The 19,575-nt window shown below is 45.4% G+C and overlaps 1 protein-coding gene across 3 annotated transcripts in view; it reads right to left on the minus strand.

The window, feature by feature from the left end:
- Positions 1–19,575, minus strand: part of BLTP3A (bridge-like lipid transfer protein family member 3A) — a 286,049-nt gene that overhangs the window by 74,166 nt on the left and 192,308 nt on the right. For all 3 annotated transcript variants that reach the window (XM_069238827.1, XM_069238826.1, XM_069238825.1), the window contains exon 15: positions 8,881–9,083. In XM_069238827.1, coding sequence (XP_069094928.1) covers positions 8,881–9,083 — 203 coding nt within the window. The remainder of the gene's footprint in view (positions 1–8,880; positions 9,084–19,575) is intronic.

Here is a 19,575-nt window from a genome sequence, read left to right on the forward strand (position 1 = left end):
AGTGACACCTATAATGGCTTTCCTTTCCTAGTGGTCGCTAATCTGTATCCCTTGAAAAGGTTTACTCTCTTCTGCCATTACACTGGAGGATAGACATTCCTCATGTGAGACCGAGAGTAAGTGCCACAAGGAGAGGAAGATCATGAAAGCTATCAAGAATCTCAGAGCATTTAGAAATGGCCCTTGAATAAGCACTAGTGCACGAAAGAGGTGTCACCTGATTCTCTCAAACAAATGTAAAGTATCAATAACAATTAACAGAAAGTAGCAAAGCATAAAACGTAACTTGTACTAATTCCTTATCGTTTACATTTAGGCATACCCTGCAAAACGCCTTGGGAAGAGTAGGGCACCACAAATGATCTAATTCTGACAAGAGATGCATTATTCTTAATTATGAAGCACAGACACTCATGCAAGAGGTTCTTCTATTAGAGAAGGGGCCACTAGTAACAGTGACAAAGAATGGGCAGGTATTCCAGAAAGGGAAAAATCCTATTAGAGGACAGATCTGTATTTGCAATCAGTGACCAGAACATGATTCATCCTGGTCAGCTTGAGGCTAGAGACTGAGGAACTAAACACCCCAGGGTTTCTTTGTTCTATCTCCAGAACAATCACTCAGGAGAGGGAGACACCAGAACATCCAGGGTAAGGTCCATCAACAAGCAAATGGAACTAAGCACAGGCTAATTTGACAGTTGACATCTTGCAGCAGCAGTAATAGGTACAGAAGAGAGACTCCTAGTCTAAAATTTACAGGCCAAGTGGCCGGATGACTTTTATTATGAACAAGGTATTCAACGATGACCAGGAGAGAGTGCAGATCAGAAAAGTTACAGAAACAATGGAAAATATGAAGTCCATTCCTCCAAGACTGTCGACTTGCATGTGTGTCTATGTCTGTATGTTGCTGTTTCCACTGACCCAGACGATTGAGTGGAAAGTAGAGAAAGAGGCAAAATTGGTTTGTGTCATATCCTGTCACTGGTGCTATGTGAGACGGAACATGACAGTATGCAACTGCGGCTGCATGCCAGGCACTGCCAGCACAAAATGTGCAAGTCAGCTACAGAATATAATGTTAATCTTTGCCTGAATTATATTGTTTTACACCAATGAAAATCACAGCTAGAGGAAAAAAGGAGGAGAACCCCAGCAAATTAATCAGGGCTGCTACACTATAATTAGGGCTTGACAATAATTATGAGGAGCACAGAATTCGAAGCCATGCTGACACCAGAGGAAGAAAATGACTAACGTCTAAGTGACGTGATAGCAACTAAAAAAGCCACCTTCCAAGAAAAGAATTGAAGGAGGCAAGGGTGTAGGGGTTCAAATGGGGGGCCTATTAGTCTTGTGAGAATGACACTGAGGGTCCGTAAAGGTGCTGGTGGAACCCGTGGTGGAATAACTCTTTTGAGCCACTCTGTGAAGGCTTTAATCACAGGGATCTTGCACAGAGAAAGGTGTTGTCTATTTTGGAGATAAGCAGCCATAGCATCCACATGTAATCCTATAGATGTGAACACTAATCCAGCCTGTAGTAAGTGAAGCAGGTAGCAGATGATGTCTTGCTCTCTGGCTTTGAATGGGTTAATTTGTTTGGAGTGACAGTAGCAGATAAAACTTTTCCACTTTGCCACATAGCAAGCTCTAGTGGTAAATCTATGGGCTTCCTTAAGAATGCCCATGCATTCTGGTGACAAATTAAGGTAGCCAAACTCTATGAACTCAGGAGCCAAATCGCTAGGTTGAGAGTATTGGGTTCTGGGTGCCCGATTTCTCCATGGTTCTGAGTGAGAAAGTCCGTCTGTTGCAGAGCTTCTTGTGGGGGGCTACAGATATGTCCAGTAGTGCTGTGAACAAGGGTTGACAAACCCAGGTGGGAGCTACTAGGATCATTGTGAGAGGCTTTTGCCGGAGCTTGGGAACGAGAAATGGAAGGAGAGAGAGAGAGAAGAAAAAGCGTAGGCAAATATCCTTGACCAACTCATCCATGAGTGTGTTGCCCTTGGATAGTGGGTGTGGGTACCTGGAGAGACGTTTGAGCATTATGCGTTTTCTGCAGTTGCAAAAAGGTCTATTTGAGGCTTCGATAAGACAACTGTTGAGGTACGAAAACATGTGTATTTGTTGTTTGCGGGAGGGGCCGCTAATACTACTAGGTATTTGGTGAAAACCACTGGTGCAGTTGTGACCCTGAATGGAAGGACTTTGAATTGGTAGTTGTAGGAAAGTGCCTCTTTTGACATGGCCACCCCACCAATTTTTGCCTGGTTTCTGGTGCAATTGCGACTGAAAGTGCACTGGGTCCCTGCTAAACAGGTACCCATTGACAGATCTCTTTCCCTAAAACTGCACAGTCATTTTTCCCAATTGGGAAACCTTTAGCTACCACAATAAGTCCCTAGTAAATCGTACCTCTGGTACCTATGGCATGGGGTCATAGAAAGGGTGTAGTCACCCTAAAGGTGAGTAGCCCATTGACTACCACCTGGCACTCCCTGTAACACCCCTAAATTCATTATTTAGGTAGCACCCCTGAACACTAGAATCAGACTGCTGAAACCTAAGAAGAGCCAGATATGTCGCAAGCAGAAAAGACTCGACACCAACTGGCTTGGCCCTAGCCCTACCGGCCTGTCTGCAGCCTTCAAGGAAATCTGCTCCCAGAAGATTACTGACCTGCAGCCCAAAGCCTTGGGAGGACTGCTTGCCTTCAATACAGACCAAGAACTCCTGTGAACAGTGGACCTCTCCAGAAGAAACCATCTTTAAAGAAGAGGAAGGCTGCCTAAGGAACCGCGAAACCTGACATCAGAGGTGACTACTGCACCTGACACCCCTGGCCAGAGTCCAAGTGGCACACTCGTCCTGTGAAGGTTCCCTGGTGCGTCTGACCAGAGCCCACCATGGGCTGACCCTTGCTGGACTCCACAGCAACACCTGCACCTAAACCAGAAGGCTCCCCCTGACTGAAACCTGCCTGGTAAGCTGTTTCTGATGCCAAAAGACACCCCTACACCTGGAGCCCCTGGGCCTTGGGGAGCTGAACCAACAGAGTCCCTATGATCCCTGTCATCTCAGCTTACCTGGGTCAGCTGTGGGTTGACTGCTCCCGACCCCCTGGCCAGAGGCAGCAGCCCGTTTCTGAAAGTCATCTCCTCCACTGAATAACATTGGGCACCCAACAGTGTGCTGGCACTCTGCACCCGGCCACCCCGTGTTGATGAGGGTGTAGGTTTGGTGCTGCCTTGTGGCCCCATTTGTACTTACCTCAACTCTAGTAGATGAACCCCCTCGCTCTGCTTTACTCTCCTGTGAGCAGCACTACAGTGGATACCCCATCTCCATTTGATAGCATTGAGCGGCCAACACTGTGTTGCCACTCTGCACCCGGCCACCCCTGGGCCCCCAAGGGTGTAGGTTTGGTGCGGAATTGTGCTCCAACCCCCATCCCCCAGTGCATGCCTTTATTCCCAGAGACCAACCTCTGTCAACGCTGGTACTTACCTGTGAACAGCGGATCAACACCCCCTTCCCAGTCTCAACTGACTATCGTAACACTGGGCACCGTCTCTTACTTTGACCTGTGCACCCAGCCGCCCCCGTGCTGCTGTGGGTGCACCCTTGGTACCAACCCGAACCATGCCCGGTTAACATTGAAGACTCTGAAAATTTCACTGTCGATTTATGAAACAACAAAGTATTTTTTATTTAAAAACTGCTTACCTTATAATGAAGTTCTTTGGTGCAAAGCATTTATAAAAGCAACTGTTATTTTTCTAAATTGGAATCAGATTTATTCTTTGAGTGAGTGTCTCATTTATTACCTCTGTGAGTACAGCAAATGCTTAACACGACTACTTGATAATCCTAACTGCTCACCCACATTACCACATTTGCCGCTGCAAATCTTTGGTGATCCACTGGACTCTCTGCACAATGTACTTCACTTTAGTGGTCTATATAGAGAGCCAGAATCTCACAGTAGTGTTTCTCATCCACCAGAAACCTGAGATATTTGCAATGGCCTGGGTGTAGTGGTATGTGTAAGTATGCGTTTTTGAGCTCTAGAATAGTCATAAAGTCACCCTTTTGAAGGAGTTGATTCATGTCTTGCAGGGTGACCACATAAAAATGAAAGAATATTTTTGTTCAGTGGCCTTAGATCTAGGAGTGGCCGCAGAGAGCCGTCCTTTTTGGGTATGAGGTAGTATAGAGAGTATACTCCTCGACCTTGGTGCAGCAGAGGGACGGGACCTATTGCTCCTTTGTTTGATGTTCTACTAAGAGCCGATGAGTGTGAGTTAGAATGTTGGGAGGTGTAGTAAATGAGCTTCAGACAATTATAAAGCTGGATAATATCCATCACCCACTGGTCTGATGCTATCTGTTGCCAGATGGGTAAAAAATTGTGTATGCCTCCCCTGACAGGTGTAGTGTGATTGGGGGGTGGGGGTGAGCGGAGCGAGTCACTGGTTGTGGCGGCGGCACTACGTGGAGAAGCACTTTTGCCTCTTCCCTTGGTGGTGTTCCCTCTATAGGAGAGTACTGGCTATAACCACGCTGGTAGGTGGTAGAAGCTTCTGGGGTGGTGGTCTTTGAGCCTCCGGGATAGGTGGAGTGCAGAAGGAGCCCCTAGATGTAGGGGTCGGCAGACCTTCAATGGAATTCGCTGTCTCAGTGTTCTTTTTTCATTTTTTTCTAACATCTCATTGACCTGTGGGCCGAAAATATGTTCGCTGTCAAAAGGGGAATTAAGAATGTACTGCTGGACATCACGCTTGAAGCCAGAAATACGCAGCCATGCATGTCGTCAAAGGAGTATGCTCGCATTATTACTTCTAGCTGCTGTGTCAGCAGAGTCAAGAACACTTCTAATTGATATGTTTGGTATTAATTTGCCTTCAGCAACTAATTCTTGCCCTCTTTTCCTGTGCTCATCTCGGAGATGTAGGAGAGATTTCTTCTATCTCATCCCAGTGAGCATGGTTGTATTGTGCAAATAAACCCATGGAATTGGCGATGCGTCAATAGTCTGCAGACTGCGCTGCAACCAGTTTATCTGCAGCTTCAATTCTTTTATCTTATCAGGTTGCTGAGTGTCGCCTGACGCTTGGAAATTTGCTTGTTTTCTAGCACTTGTTACTACTAGGAAGTCAGGAGATACTTGCCCTCATATGTATACTGGGTCCGAGGGAGAGGCTTTGTTCTTTCCATTTTCCCTGTGAGTGAAAGCGTGCGACCTAACAAGGTCCTTAAAGATGTCTTCCGTATGGCGGAGCGTGCCTTTTAACATAGGTAGGTATTATGTGCCTCTGTGAGTGGAAGAGACCGTCTGAAATAAGAAATCCTCTTCTAAAGGTTGCTTATGTAGTTGTATCCCATGGAAATTAGCCGCCGTCACTATAAACTGCTGGAATGTGGTTGAGTCATCAAGAGGTGAAGGGCATGCTGAGTACAGGTCTGGGCTTATCCTCTGGTGGATCTACATTGTTTGAGTCACAAGGGTCAGTGTCTTGAGGAACATGAAAAGAATTATCTGCAGTGTCAGGGGGGCCGGTGTCATCTCCAGGGCAGCCCTGTGGGGAGGTATCTAATGGTTCTACATCAGAGTGTGATAAAAGAAGCATGTCTGGTAGAGGTGGTGGAGGCAGTTGTGGTAATGGTGGGTGAGGAAGGCAGTGGTGGAAGCAAAGGACTGGTGGCCTTGCCCAACTTTTTCATTTGGATTGAAGGTGTACATTCAAAGACTCCTGAAATGAGAACTGCCTCTCAGAATAGCTGGTGGTGGTTTTGCCAATATATTTCCAGTTTTTGGCTGAATCTAGATCTTTTGTTGTTTAGAGTCCAGTTTTCCTTGCGGTTTGTGGAGAATGGGCTCCACAGTAGTTTCAACGGTCTTTTTCAACACCAACTTCGATGATTTTAGGTTCACGACAATCTTTTTTTTGGCGCAGAAGCTGTTGATGCTGACAGTCATGTCGACCCGGAGGGAGGGGAGGACATAGAGGTTGTTGGCACCAAAGCTTTTGTTTTTGAGTGGTGTTTCGACACTGATCCAGAGGTCGGGGTGTCCAAACTGGATTCTTTATGCCAACCATGGCCAAAAGGCAGTAGTGGTCAAAGTGTCTCTTGCTGTGGAGACGTGAGTCTTTCAGTACTTTCGACTTGAGGCTGAGGGGTGCAGGGTAGCGCAGTCACTGCACCAGACTCTAATGATATGCTGGTTATCTCAAACTCAAACTTGGGATCGAATTCCAAGCTGGCCTTGATGGGAAAAAAAGCCTCCTCTTTGGCCACTGAAGCCTTTGGGTGTTGCTCCTGCTCAAAGTCTGATGTTCAAAGAGGTCAGGAGTGCCACCAGCATATCTTTGCTGCATTTCAAGGCTGCATGCTTGACAATCACGGAGCGTTTTGTTTGAGTGAAAAGCTTGAAAGGCTTCACAGTCCGCCTCCCTGTGGTTCAGGGTGAGAGACAGCTTACAGACCTGGTGGGAGTCAGTTCGGGCGTACTTTGCATGCAACACTGACAGAATCGAAATGGCATTCATACCATCATACCATCACTGGGAGGGCATCATCTGAAAAGATGATGATGTGTTGCAACAAATTTGCGTCAACTCGACTGTCGGTTGCGGTAGCGCACATATACGAACCAGACTGCAGGGAAAAAAACAATCTAACAATGAATTGATGCCCATGTGCAGTATCACTGAGATGGAAGAATCACTCTACCTCGTGACGTGAAAGATTTTCTTCTATCAAAAACAACCTTCACACATCTGGACACTAAACTAGATGGCAGGAGTATGCAGAGTATGTGTATCTACAGCCAAACATGCCTCGAACACACAATACTTAATCACAAGTATGAAAACTGTTAAATGATTAATACATGTGATGTTTTAATTTTATCTGAAATAACCTTAGTGTTCTGAGGTCATAATTAATAAGAAGGTATCAGTTTTGGCATGTGATTCTAAAGCATCTCCTCCTAAAGAATCCATCCTAGTATGGAAAGGACAGTATTGAGAGAGATAGGTTTCTGTAGTCCTATAGTGCTGACACAGAACAGCTCTATAAAATCCACATTGCTGTCACCATGACATGGCACTTGTGGAATTCTGACAGGACACCTCCCCTTGACTTCACTTCATGGAGTCCTAGAAATATCATAGATGGGCGAGACCCAAGCTCCTGTGATCCTAAAGCCATGATAGAGGACTTCTACAAACAGAGCACTGCTTAAAAAGGTTCACACTGCTGGAATCAGATAGCTTGTATGGGGCACTGCAGAAGAAGGCTCACACCTCCGAACACCAACAACACATGCTGGAAGAAGGTCACACGCCTAGTGTGCTAGATCAACGACCTGCAAGGTACGGTTCACAAACAGGGCGTCACATAGCACTGACAGGAAATCACTGGGAAAAAGCTCTCTGCGCTGAAAATGTATGGCATTGATAGGTTAATACACAGAAGAAGAAAGTAATACCAGGCATTGTGGGAGGAAACACACACAGCAGGAGTCCTTTAGTAAAAGAGGTCCCATACTATAGGGATTCTATTGCACTGAAAGGCTAATACGTGGAGGAAGCACACACTGTGCACCTTGCATTACTGATTGGGCACTATTAAAGGAATCGCACACTGTTGGAGCCCTAAAGCACTGCCAGTACTCTGCGAGGGGTAGCGCACAATGCTTGAGTCTTGTAGCACATGCAGGGTACACTAGGGACAGGTCCAGAATACAGGTGTGCTATGGCTGTTACCTGCACTACTGGAAGGAAGCTCAAACCATCACATTATGGAGTTGAGGTTCATAAACATTTACTAGTAGTAAACTCCAACAGTTCAACTGACACTAATTGTACGTAAAAGGGTGGCAAGCTTTCCTTACCAGGTAAGTTATGCCTACATGACTGTGATGCTATTAATTGTGTTTGACCAATGACTTTGTGTTTCACCACTGCGCATATTAGTTGCTCAATGTTCACCAGTAGCACATTACATGTTGTATTCAGTTTAGCTGCCTATTGGCTTTAACATGACATTAGACATTACATTTGATATTTAGGTTAGCTGCCTGTTGGCTTTAACATGGCATTAGACATTACATTTGGTATTTAGGTTAACTGCCTATTGGCTTTAACGTGGAGTTAGACATTGCAGATGAGCTGTGTTTTTCCAAGCTGTGTTTTGCCACAAGATAGACCAAGCTGTGTTCTTCACACCAGACCCTAGCTGATAAGAGGACGTAGATTTAGTGTTTACCTCTCAATCCAGTATGAGAACGAGTGAGGCTCGGAGAATTGGCCACTCTTCAAGTTTCTTCGGTTCTCACACTGAGTTTGCTTTTAAGGATGGCTGTGGACTACAGCAGAGTTAGATTGAAACTATCTTGACTTCAGACAGGAACGAGATGTCAGTTGCCTGTCTCCCATTTGGGTAGAAAATCTCTTTCTCGCAGTTGAACTGAGTCATCAACTTGAAGCCCCAGAAAGATGAAGCTGAGTATTGGCACTACAGCCTTGCCCTACGGTGATGCAATTTTGACTTTTATGCTTTGCTTTGAAGTTATGCTATAATATAATCACATGTATTTGCTGTGTACATTGCAACTGAGAAGTACTTTGATATATTTTGCTTTCATTACTGCGACTACTTTTGAACGTGTGCTGCCAATCTACTAATTTCGTCTCCAGGAACCTCATGGTGAAGTAATAATAACAATAAATGTCTTCTTTAAACTCAGAAGTGCGTTCCAGAGAGGTTCTGTAAGCTCGGTCATGAGATAAGAGAAGGAAAGCAGAACAATGACAAATGAGGGTTGGCTTCGACACAGGTGGAAAGCACACCCACAGGACTCACCTGACTCCGCCAACAGCACAAACCCTTCACTGCCATCACTGTCAATGGAGATCCCATCTTCTGCAGCACTGACACTCCCGTCCAATGAGGCGGTGTCGAAGGATTGCTGGGATGAAGTTCGCTTCGCTGAAAAGAACCGCATTCGACTGCTGCTGCTGACCGTTGATGCCAGGACCATCTCGTCTCCCTTCAGAACTTGGTTCCTACAAACAAACAAAACTCATTGGTCACTAGGGGAGTGCGGGCCATGGACAGCACATAGGGCTTGGAAGCTACAAGGAATACTCACAAGGGCTAGTAAAAGGGAACAGAATCACTAGACATGAGCTCTAGATGGAGGTTACCAGCCACCGGCTACACTGAGAGGGCAGGATCAACAGCTATGGACTGCAGACAGTGATAAGAGCAGAGCTCCAGAGACAGAGAGCAGATCATTAGCTAAAGGTTTCAGGGAGTGTGAATACTCTAACATTGCTTGGTTAATGAATAGATATGATAAAGGACGAGAGAGAGAGTTGAGATGAGAAAGACAGAAGAGAGGTGGTTCACTTGGCTTGTGATTAAGAATGATAAGGCATTATCAGAAGTGGATTGCAGTAGTTTGGCGATAGGAGGGGAGGGGGGGGGGGGGGGTTTGGAGGGTCCCTAGCCTGGTTCCCAGGAGGTGAGGAATAAAGTATGGATGAGAGGAAGGGAGGACACTGATTAGTACCCCAGTGCAGAGAAGTAGGGTGGATGTACACATCTCCTACAGAGATATGGTGACGAAAAAGGGAATGCATCGGCCAAATTCTATAGACACTGCCAGGGGAGCGGAGTAACCAGCAACGTGTCACAGAGACAGTGTCAGATATGGACCAAAGAATGGAAGGACTGGCCAGATAAAGGTCAAACAATAAGAAGGGCTTCACCAGCGAAATGGGATGCATAAGGGAACAGCTCCTTTGCTATAGCTCACATGGAAAGAGTGTCATTAGTCTTTAATAATGCTGAGATAGTTATCAACCTTAGGCCACGGAATGGGTTAACAGTGACAAGACGGTCACCAGCCATGAACCAGGGAAAGGTATGGGTGGGGTCAACAGCTATGAGCTGAATATGGAAATCAGTCACCAACTATAATAATTTACAATTAAGTTGTTTGTAGAAACGTTATACATTTTTCTCCCCACACCAACCACCATCCCATAGAAAATGTCAATATTCCAATAAAAGTTAAAGAGAGAATGAGAAATAGGTGATCTTGTTTCTATGCCTCTGTGGAATGAATGATAAATATTGCAATGTGTGGTATCCTGGAGAGGTAGATCCAAGTCAAGTCAGTTAGCTGATTGGAGCCTGAACAGAGACGTTGCGCTGCCACTGGTGGGGCATTTAATATATGTAACCTGAATTTGGATCTAAGAAAGAGGAGTAATCCAGGTCTAGTAATAAAACTGTCGCAAAAGGTGATTTCAATCTGTGCACTGATTTTGTGCGACCAGTATGACATTTTCTGACCAAACTATGCACTATTAGGTTGATTCTCAAAATCACCATCCACAGACAGTCACACACAATGACCTGCCTAATGAATATTACTTATAGAGGTTGCAATCAGCAACGCCCTGCGACTGGCTGCAAAAAGGGATAGCAACCTGCCAAAGACCACAGACCACCATCCCTGTGTTTGCATTTTAGAAAACTTTTGTTTTTAAAGCAGACGCTGTTCTAAATAAACTTGCTTTACAGTAACAAAACTAAAGTTTTTAATTTGGAAAAACATCAGAGGGAAGTAGGCAGTTGTACCATGCACCCCCTTCAGGTTCCCATAATGGTTCCTAAAGAGAACCCTTCCCCACTACAAATCAGTTATCTCACTCTCTGAGATGTTGCTAACTGTACAATGATTTGGGACAAGAATTGCCATCACAAAAATCATTAATACTGAGCGTACTGAACCACAATTATGAAGATACTCCCATTTTATCCCCCTTCCAAACTAAGATTCTGTGTCGGTCGTAAAGCCCATTTTACGTGTTGGAAGGAACATATTACTTACCCGGTTAGCATCTGTTCATAGTGCTGTAGATTTACATGCTTTGTACACGTCTGTCATCTAGAGTTGGGCCTAAATGTGTGCAGATTGTTTTTCTTTGAAGAATTCTTCTCAACTAATGAGGTACTGTGACTTCACCTCTTGCCTACACTGCACATGTAAGGAAATGCCTGTTTTTGTATGGTGACCCCCAAGTTTTTCGATTGATGTTGCTGGTTTTCCGACTCAGAGTGTACCGAGGTCTGCTAACCAGTTATCATTGCTGTGACCCTAAACTGTATGTCAAATTGGCTATACCCAATTGGAAATGGCTAACTTAAATGCAAGTGTAAATGCACCCAGAGCATGCAAGGTAGAGGGGTACCCCAGGGCCTGCTGCGCTGGCTTTGCCTCCCTGGAGGTTACCCAAGTAAAAAAAAGTTTCCCAGTCCACCACTGCAGACTGGTAGTGCAGTTGTGCACAGCTAGCCCCCCCCTCCCCCCATGTCACTGAAAGCAATGGCAAACCACCACTTTCCCTGGACGTGTTTCTAAGTCACCCCTCTGGCAGGCCCACCGAGCCCTAAATGCAGGGTGCAACATATGACACAGGCACGGGATGTACTTCACATGGCCGGACAGTTAAAACACACAAAGCAACAACTGTATTGTGGAATTGGCGAGCACAGGTTTACAAGCTGAACCCTCAGCTGTGCTAACTCCAGAACGGTGTAACCCAAGTGGGCACTCCAAGGTATTAAACAACTCATTACATTAAAGTTTAAATGAATGTAACCTTTTGCAGTGTGCATCTTTAGCAAAGATGCCACTTGGTTTCCTTTAAAACTTCTGTGACTTTCTGGGGACACATGGAGCCTGCTCCATGAGATAGCTTTCTGACCTCTGCAGAAGGGAACTGTCACTTCCCTCCTGCAGAAAGCCACTTAGGTGTGAGGACCAAAAGGCAAGCTTCAAAGGTGCCCCATTCTTGAGGTTTACAGTCTGGCATGGGGAGAAGATTGGGTAAACCAGTTAACAAACAGGTTTTCCCAAGGGCATGCAGCTCTGAGATAGTCACACTCCGGAGGTGGGCTAGTGCATTGCACCATGACCTCGACAAACTCAGAAGAAGGACTGAAAACGGACTGCCCTGCTGCACCAAGGGACCAGCAAAGAGACTGCACCGAGGAGGACCACACCTGCTGCATCTGGTGACCAGGGAAGAGAGGGACTGTGCATGCTGTGTCCTACTCAAGGAGAAGCTGTCTATTTTCATAAATTGGTGTTGGATTTCTTGAGTGTTGTCTTGATTTCTTAATTTGCTTTGGTGCTTTTTAAATGCTTTACACTTGTTTCTCTGTGTAAGCCTTGCTGCCCAGTGCCACAGCTACCCAGGATTGAGTCGAGGGTTTGACAGATGAAAACCAATGGTTCTAAAGGCGTTGATATGGGTTTACCATGACAAGGTTGCACTACCACACCATATAATACACCCTATTTCCTCACGTAGGGTCCTTGGCTCCATTGTTAGATTGTTTTATGCACAGCGGCTGAGACTGTAAATCAGTACTCCCCTAAGCAGCAGCTAGCCTGTAGATGTTACATAAGACTGAAAAAGGGTATGCAGATTAGTCTGGCTAATATTGGCTTGTTGGCATGCTAATATGCCTACACAGTAGTGTACAGCGAAAGTATGTGGCGTAGACCAAGTAGCTGCTTTACATATGTCCACTATGGGGATGTTCCTAAGGAAGGCCATAGAGGCCCTTTTCTGCCTACTAAAGTGGGCTCTGGGAGGAGCATGCAAAACCCTTTTTGCTTTAGTGTAACAAGTTTGATTTCATTTAACTATCCACCTGGCTATGCCCAGTTTTGCTTATACCTTCTCTTTAAGTGGTTCGGAAAAAGCAACAAACGGTTGTTGAGTTTTTCAAAAGGGCTTTGTCCTATCCACATAGTTCATTAGGGCTGCCTCAAAGTCTAAGTTACAAAGAGCCTTTTCTGCCACTGAATCAAGTGGAGGAAATAAAACTAGGTGTAATTTAGACTGGTTAAAGTGGAAAGAAGAAACCACCCAGACATTCTGGGTTACTGCGAAGGATGACACTATCATTACGAACCTGAAAAAAAAGGTTCTTCCAAAGTTAAAGCTTGGAGCTCACTAAAACTTCTCAATTTCATAGCCACCAGGAAAGCTACTTTCCAAGACAGAAATTGTAGGGGACATGACTGAAGGGGCTCAAAAGGTGGACCAATAAGTCTTGTGCGGACAATGTTAAGATATGGGATGGGTGGGTTGGGAGGTGTGCACCAATCAATCTACGGATCACACTATGATGTGGTGCTATCAGTGAGTGTATGGTTATTGTTCTGGTTTTGTTATTTTTCTTTGCTTCTCCGTATATGGTCATGGACAGTGGCACGGCTAGGCCAGATGGCCCTATTATCCTGAATGACTGCTGCATTAGACAATATCAATGTCTGCCAGCTGTCTATATAATATACTACATTACTGTCAAAAATAAAATAAAAAGTTTGGGGAAAAAACATTTACACATCTGGGCCGGAGGGACCCTGGGAGGAATGTCTCTTGAGTCCCCCCATAAAAGCTTTAATGACTAGAATCCTACAGAGGAAGACATGTTGCCTATTTTGTAGCTAAGAAGCCACAGCAGCCAAGTGTAGCCAAATGGAGGTGAATGCTAGTTCACATGCTTTGAGGAGGTGTAGTAGGTAAAAACGATGTTCTGAACACTGGCTGCCAAGAGGTCAATTTAGTAAGAAAGCCAGTAGCAGACAAATCTTTTTGGTTTGTCCCAGTTCCAGGTGTGAGTAGAAAGCCTGGGTGCTTCTTTAAAAATATTCATGCTTTCACGAGGTAGATTGAGGTAACCAAACTCTAAAACATCAGGAGCCAGATCACAAGGTTAAGCCTCCTGGGGTTAGGGGTCGAATTTCTCCATTGTTCTGCTCAGAAAGTCTGGCCTGTTGGGGAACCACTTGTGCAGAACCACCTAAAGCTCAATGAGAGTGATAAACCAGTCTGGCCCAAGTCAGACCCACTAGGAGGAGAGTGATGGAGATTTAGCATAGCCTCCGAAACACAAACAGAAAAAGGGGGAGAGGTGGAGAAGTGTAGGCAAATACCCCTGACCAGTTCATCCATAGTGCATTGCCCATGGACTGCGTTTTCTGCTGTGGTCAAGATGTGGAGATCCCATCACTGGAAGTACTGGAGGAGGGTGGTCAGGTGGAGTTCCCACTCATGGACTTGTTGTAGTATCTTATTGATGATGTTGGAAAAGTCGATATCCACTCCCAGGTGGTACTCAGTCAGCGGGTGGATTCTGTGGTGGTGATTCCAGCACAATATGGACTGACGTAGCTGGAAAAGCTGGGGAGAGCGAGAGCCTCCCTGCTTCAGTATGTAATACATGGATGTTATGTTGTCCGTCTGGACGAGGACCACCTTCCCCACTATATGAAGAAAGAAGGCCTCGAGGGCTAGATGGACATTTAGCAGCTCCAGACAACTGACGTGGAGGCCTCTGTGACTGGGATACCACTGATCCTGGACAGTCAGGTTTTGTAGATGGGCCCCCCTACCAAGTGAGAGCTGCATCCATTGTAATGGTACTTTGCAGAACTAGGTCGAGAAAAGGCAGTCCTAGCAACAAATTATTGGTGTTCCACCACTGCAGAGCGCGATGAGTGTGGTGGCAGATCAATACTAGATCTCCCAATTGAATCTCGGATTGAGACAATTGATGCGATAGGCATTCCTGCAGTGGATGACTGTGTAATCTTATGTGGGATACTATGGAGATGCAGGAGGCCATCATGCCTAGAGGCACATGACTGTCTGGACTTCAACCTGCTGATTTGGCTGAAAAAGAGGGATCAACGCAAGGAAATACTTGGATATTTGCCGGGCTTAGATAGGTTTTGATGACCTCTGCACTGAGGACTGATTGATGGTAAAGCCTAGTTTGTAAATCAGGTTTATAGTGGCTTGGATGTGTGCACAACACTACTGCTGCGTTGAGCATGGATGCCCTGTCTTCGCAGGTGTGAGGCTGCCACTGCAGGGCATTTTATGAAAACTCGAGGTTCAGTAGTGACCTCGAATAGCAGTACTTCGGACTGGTAGTGTTTGCCACTTAACACAAACCAGAGGTAGCCCAGTCCACTGGATGAATCCGGATGTGAGAGTAGGCATCTTTCAAGTCAAGTGCAACCATGAAATCTCCATGCTGTAGCAGTGGAATGACATCCTGAAGAGTGACCATATGGAAATGTTCTGCTAGGATGTACTCGTTCAGGAGCCTTTGGTCAATGGCAAGTCACTGCTTGGCTGGGACACATCCTTTGGGGTAGCTACCTTTGCCTCTACATTTGGTGCTATTCCTACAGTAGGCATTCCTGAAGTAGCCACTTGTGGTGGTTTGTTGAGCTGGCTGACACTGGAAAGATGTGGAGACTTCAAGGGAGGTGGTCTTGGAGCCTCCATGATATGTTGAGAGGCGAAACGACCCACACAGGGTAGGCGTCTGTAGGGTGCCCATGGCATTCGCGTCTGTGTCTTTTTAAATTTTCTCCAACATCTCATCTCATCAACCTGGGGCCTGAAGAGACGTTACTGTCAAAGAGCAGGTTGCGAAGATGTAGTTGAACATCCAGCTTAATGCCAGAGACACGGAGCCAGGCAGTTTGCCTTCAGAGACCAGCTCGTACCCTCTCTTATGGTGCTTCTCTGGGATATGTTCCTCCATCTCATCCATTGGACCCGGTCGTACCAAAAAAGCAGGCTGCTATAGTTGGTGATATGCCAACAATTGGCAGACTGCGCCACAACGTGCTTGCCACCCCATTATACATTTACTTTGTCTGGTGGAGGGGCGCCTCCGTTGCCTTGGGAGTTTACCCGTTTACAATTGGTATGCACCACCAGTGAAATGAGAGGGAGTTGACCCTTAGCATAGATGGGATCTGAAGGGAAAACTTTATGTTTTCTATTGACTCCAGGGCGGGCAAATTTGAGCATCCCTATCAGCATGGGAAGGTGGCGCATTGAACGGTGGGCACAGGAAAGACTTTTGAAGAGAAAATCCTCTTCAGCAGGCTCCTCGTTCATTACCACACTATGATATGCTGCAGTCCTACCAAAGGCCTTGAGGTAGGAGGTGTGGTCTGGAGGAGAGGGTCATTTAGGATAAAGGTATCCCCTGGTGGATTTACATCATAAGAAGCCCATGGGTCTCCTTAAGGGGGCATGTGGTATGGTTACCCCCCCTGCTGTGTTCGCCCAGGTCAGAATGTGATGACCCCGGTGTTGTGTATGAAAGTGGGTCAGGCCGAGACAGAGGTGAGGATGGAGATGAAGGAGGTCTGGGTGGTGAGTTGGAGGGGAGAGGCAGGGAAGGGTTTGAAAAGTCAAGCTTCTTCCGCTGTTTGGGTTGTGGTGAGGAGCCCTAGAATTTCCTTGAAGCTTAGCTTTCTCTTTGAAGGGCGACTGCCTGGTGTCGGATGCTGCGCCATGATGTGGCTCATCTTGGGGTAGATGACAATCTGCCTCTGGCGAGCGTCAAGTTCATCCTGTAGTTTCTGGAACACTGGTTCAATGGGATCGACAGATGGTCTTCCCATCGGCACTGAATGTTTTGGTGATGTCGTTGATTATTTTAGATCCAGCAGCCGAGTGGTGCAATACCATATCGATGGAGGGAGAGGAACCATGAAGGCCAAAAAGAATACTGTGCCAGTGTCAATCCGGAGCACAAGTCCGAACCAGGAGGCAGAAAGAAAACAATCTAACAATGGAGCAGATGACCAGCTGTATTGCAAACAAAACAAGCATTTACAATGCAACGGGTCTCGCGATTGCTCATGTTAGAGCTGATCACGTTGTAAACTCCTAACCCGACTTTTCACCTATTGGGCAAAAGTGCATTTATGTACATAACCCGAAAAAGTGAAATCAACTATGTAAACCGCTCGACTTCTGCCAAGCGAGATCGCGCTCGTAAATTAGAGAAAAAGAGGTCCACGAGCCCGATGGAAAACAGCGAGCCTCGCATGTTTTCTGTACTTGGTCGCTGCGCTCGAGGAGGGCTAGCCACCGGAAAAGGCATGAAGTATGCGTGCCTTCGACTAATGAAAGCAAGCAGATTTTAATAGGCGAGCCCACGAACCAATAAAAAACACTGACGTGAAGTTGACAGGGCTCCGAGCCCTTTTCTAAATACTAAAGTGTCTTGCTGCGATACGCATGCACGAGCGCATGCAACACAGGCTCGACCCTAAAAAGGAGTCACATTACTCAAAGAAAAACAACTTGCACACATCCAAACCCAACACCAGATGGCAGGAGAATGCACAGCAGGTGTATCTACAGCAGGACATGCCTCAAACAAACGTTGTGAACCCGTAAAATATGTTTTTTACATCACAAAAAAGGAATTTTAAGTTGTAAACACAGTTATTCTGTGAACTGCAAGTTTTATGATCACAAAATCTTTAGTCTATCTGGCCCAGTGTCTTTTGTACTTGGCTGACTCAAGGTTTCTTTTTGAGAATATTTATTTCTATGATTTCGAGGAAAATCAAAATCACATGTGTGTTGAGCAACTGGCACACACACATCAGAATAGAGAGTAATGTATAACCATAGCTAACACAGACAAACATTGACTACAAGACATGGGTAGCATTCAAGGGGCGTGATGTAGCCACAAACAACATAGAAGGGGTGGGGTTGGGGAGGAATGTTTTGTTTAGCTGCACAAGAGGGAGTCAGAAACACAGAATTAGAGGGCCTCTGTGCAAAGTACACAAACCACCAGTACCATGAACATTTTCAAGCAATTCACAAACATGGGCATATACAGGGAGTTAAAAAAAAAGGAAGGCGGCAGAGAAGTGAGAAGCCACAGATCGGGTCTTAATGAGAAGCACCCAAGAGCTGTCAGGCCAATGAGCTTGGTAGTAGAATGACAGGCAGCAGGACAACAAAGTACTGCTGATCAGTGTTTTGTAGCGCTTTGCAGGGTATAATAATTGTGATAGCAAATGTCACTGGTTTAGGCTGCTTTGTCCTGTTCTTCTGCTGCAGCTTGTGCAACTAATGGGGTGCTGCCAGTTTCTTTAATTACACTCAACACAATATGAATTTAGGCATTATGTGCCTAGTTTAGCTGTTCAGCTGATTTTGCTACTGCAGTGAAACCTGAAAATGTTAACTTACCTATAGGAGTTGTTTTGCAACTTAAAGCCTTGCCTAGATTCTCATGCAGTGTATTATTCTGATATCTAGTGGTTGGGTCCGGAATGGCCCCTTCCTCTTTTTTTTTTTCTCTCTCTCTAAGGCGTTACCAACTATTAGATTGTTTGTCCATCGTGGCGTCAGAAACATCCCAAAGTCTCCGTGTGGTTGTCATCTTTAAATCATTTTTCCCCTTTTGGTGACCTCTAATGTTTGTGGACTGAACAACTTTTCTTGTTATGTGTCTATTGACCCCTTGCTTAGTCACACCTTTTCTATGGGGAGCAGGACGGTTGCATGTGAATCAGGAAAAGTCTTCAATCTGCAAAACGTCTCTTATAGGTAAATTCATCTTCTTTGTTTTGTGGTGCAAACCTTTTCTGTAGTCAGGTGCTATGCATGGATTATAAAGTGGTATTCCCCTCCCCGCTAGGGAGGTCAGGCTGAAGAGAATGTGAGATTTTGTTTTTTAACAGGTGATATAGACATTTGTATCTCACCTTTGCCTTTACATTAGCTTGTGTCTCCATCCACTGGTGTCTTGCAGAAGTGTGAAATGACGACTAACTAGCTGCCACACAGATGCAGACATCTTCGTTAGATGGACTAATGTGGCTTGTTTAGTTCCTGTTGAGTATGCTCCTTGTTTGGTATCCAATGTCACACCTGCCTTCTTGTAATATGTTTGGATCCACCTTGCAATGGTACCTTTTGTGACTCCCCTCTTGATATCTAGTTTGTTTAGGGTTCTTGCAGCTGGACGTTTGGTTGCTGCAATATAGCTAGCAGTTGTACTATCTGATTAACGTGGAAGTGTGAAATGACTTAGGGCAGAAATTGTGGGTTTGTGCTCATGACCACCTTTGTCTTTGCCTATTTGTAAGTATAGCTCCTGTACTGTGAAGGCCTGTAGCACATTGACTTCGCAGACAAATTTTCACTGTCAGAATGTAAGCCTTTTTTATGTACGTGCATGATTTTGTTAGCTGAGTTAGCCCTGGGTTAAAGGTTGGCGTGGGTGCAGTGGCACAATTCTTTTGCCACTTTTTACAAATGTGTTTATGACTGGTGTGTTAATGAAGCTTTTTCCTACACTGTCCCTTGTGTACGCTATTATAGATACTAGATGTACCTTGATGGATTTGTAGGTTAGTTTACTATCAAGCAGATCTGTTGAACAAGTTACTGATGTTTGGTAACACCGTATCTGGCAGAGACTTAGCTGCATATGCCTTACCTTAACACATTCCCCAGATGTTAGACTGCATCCAGAAACATTTCAAGCACTACCCCTGTGCACCAATGGGTGGCGTTGTTCAGCTCTGCATCTGTGGTACCTATATTAGCAAAAAAAACAACACAGGAGGGGCAAGAAAAATGGGATATTCGGAGAATAACTCCTGGTCCCGTGTGTAAG

This window comes from Pleurodeles waltl, chromosome 6 (assembly GCF_031143425.1).
Source record: "Pleurodeles waltl isolate 20211129_DDA chromosome 6, aPleWal1.hap1.20221129, whole genome shotgun sequence".
Lineage (NCBI taxonomy): Eukaryota > Metazoa > Chordata > Amphibia > Caudata > Salamandridae > Pleurodeles > Pleurodeles waltl.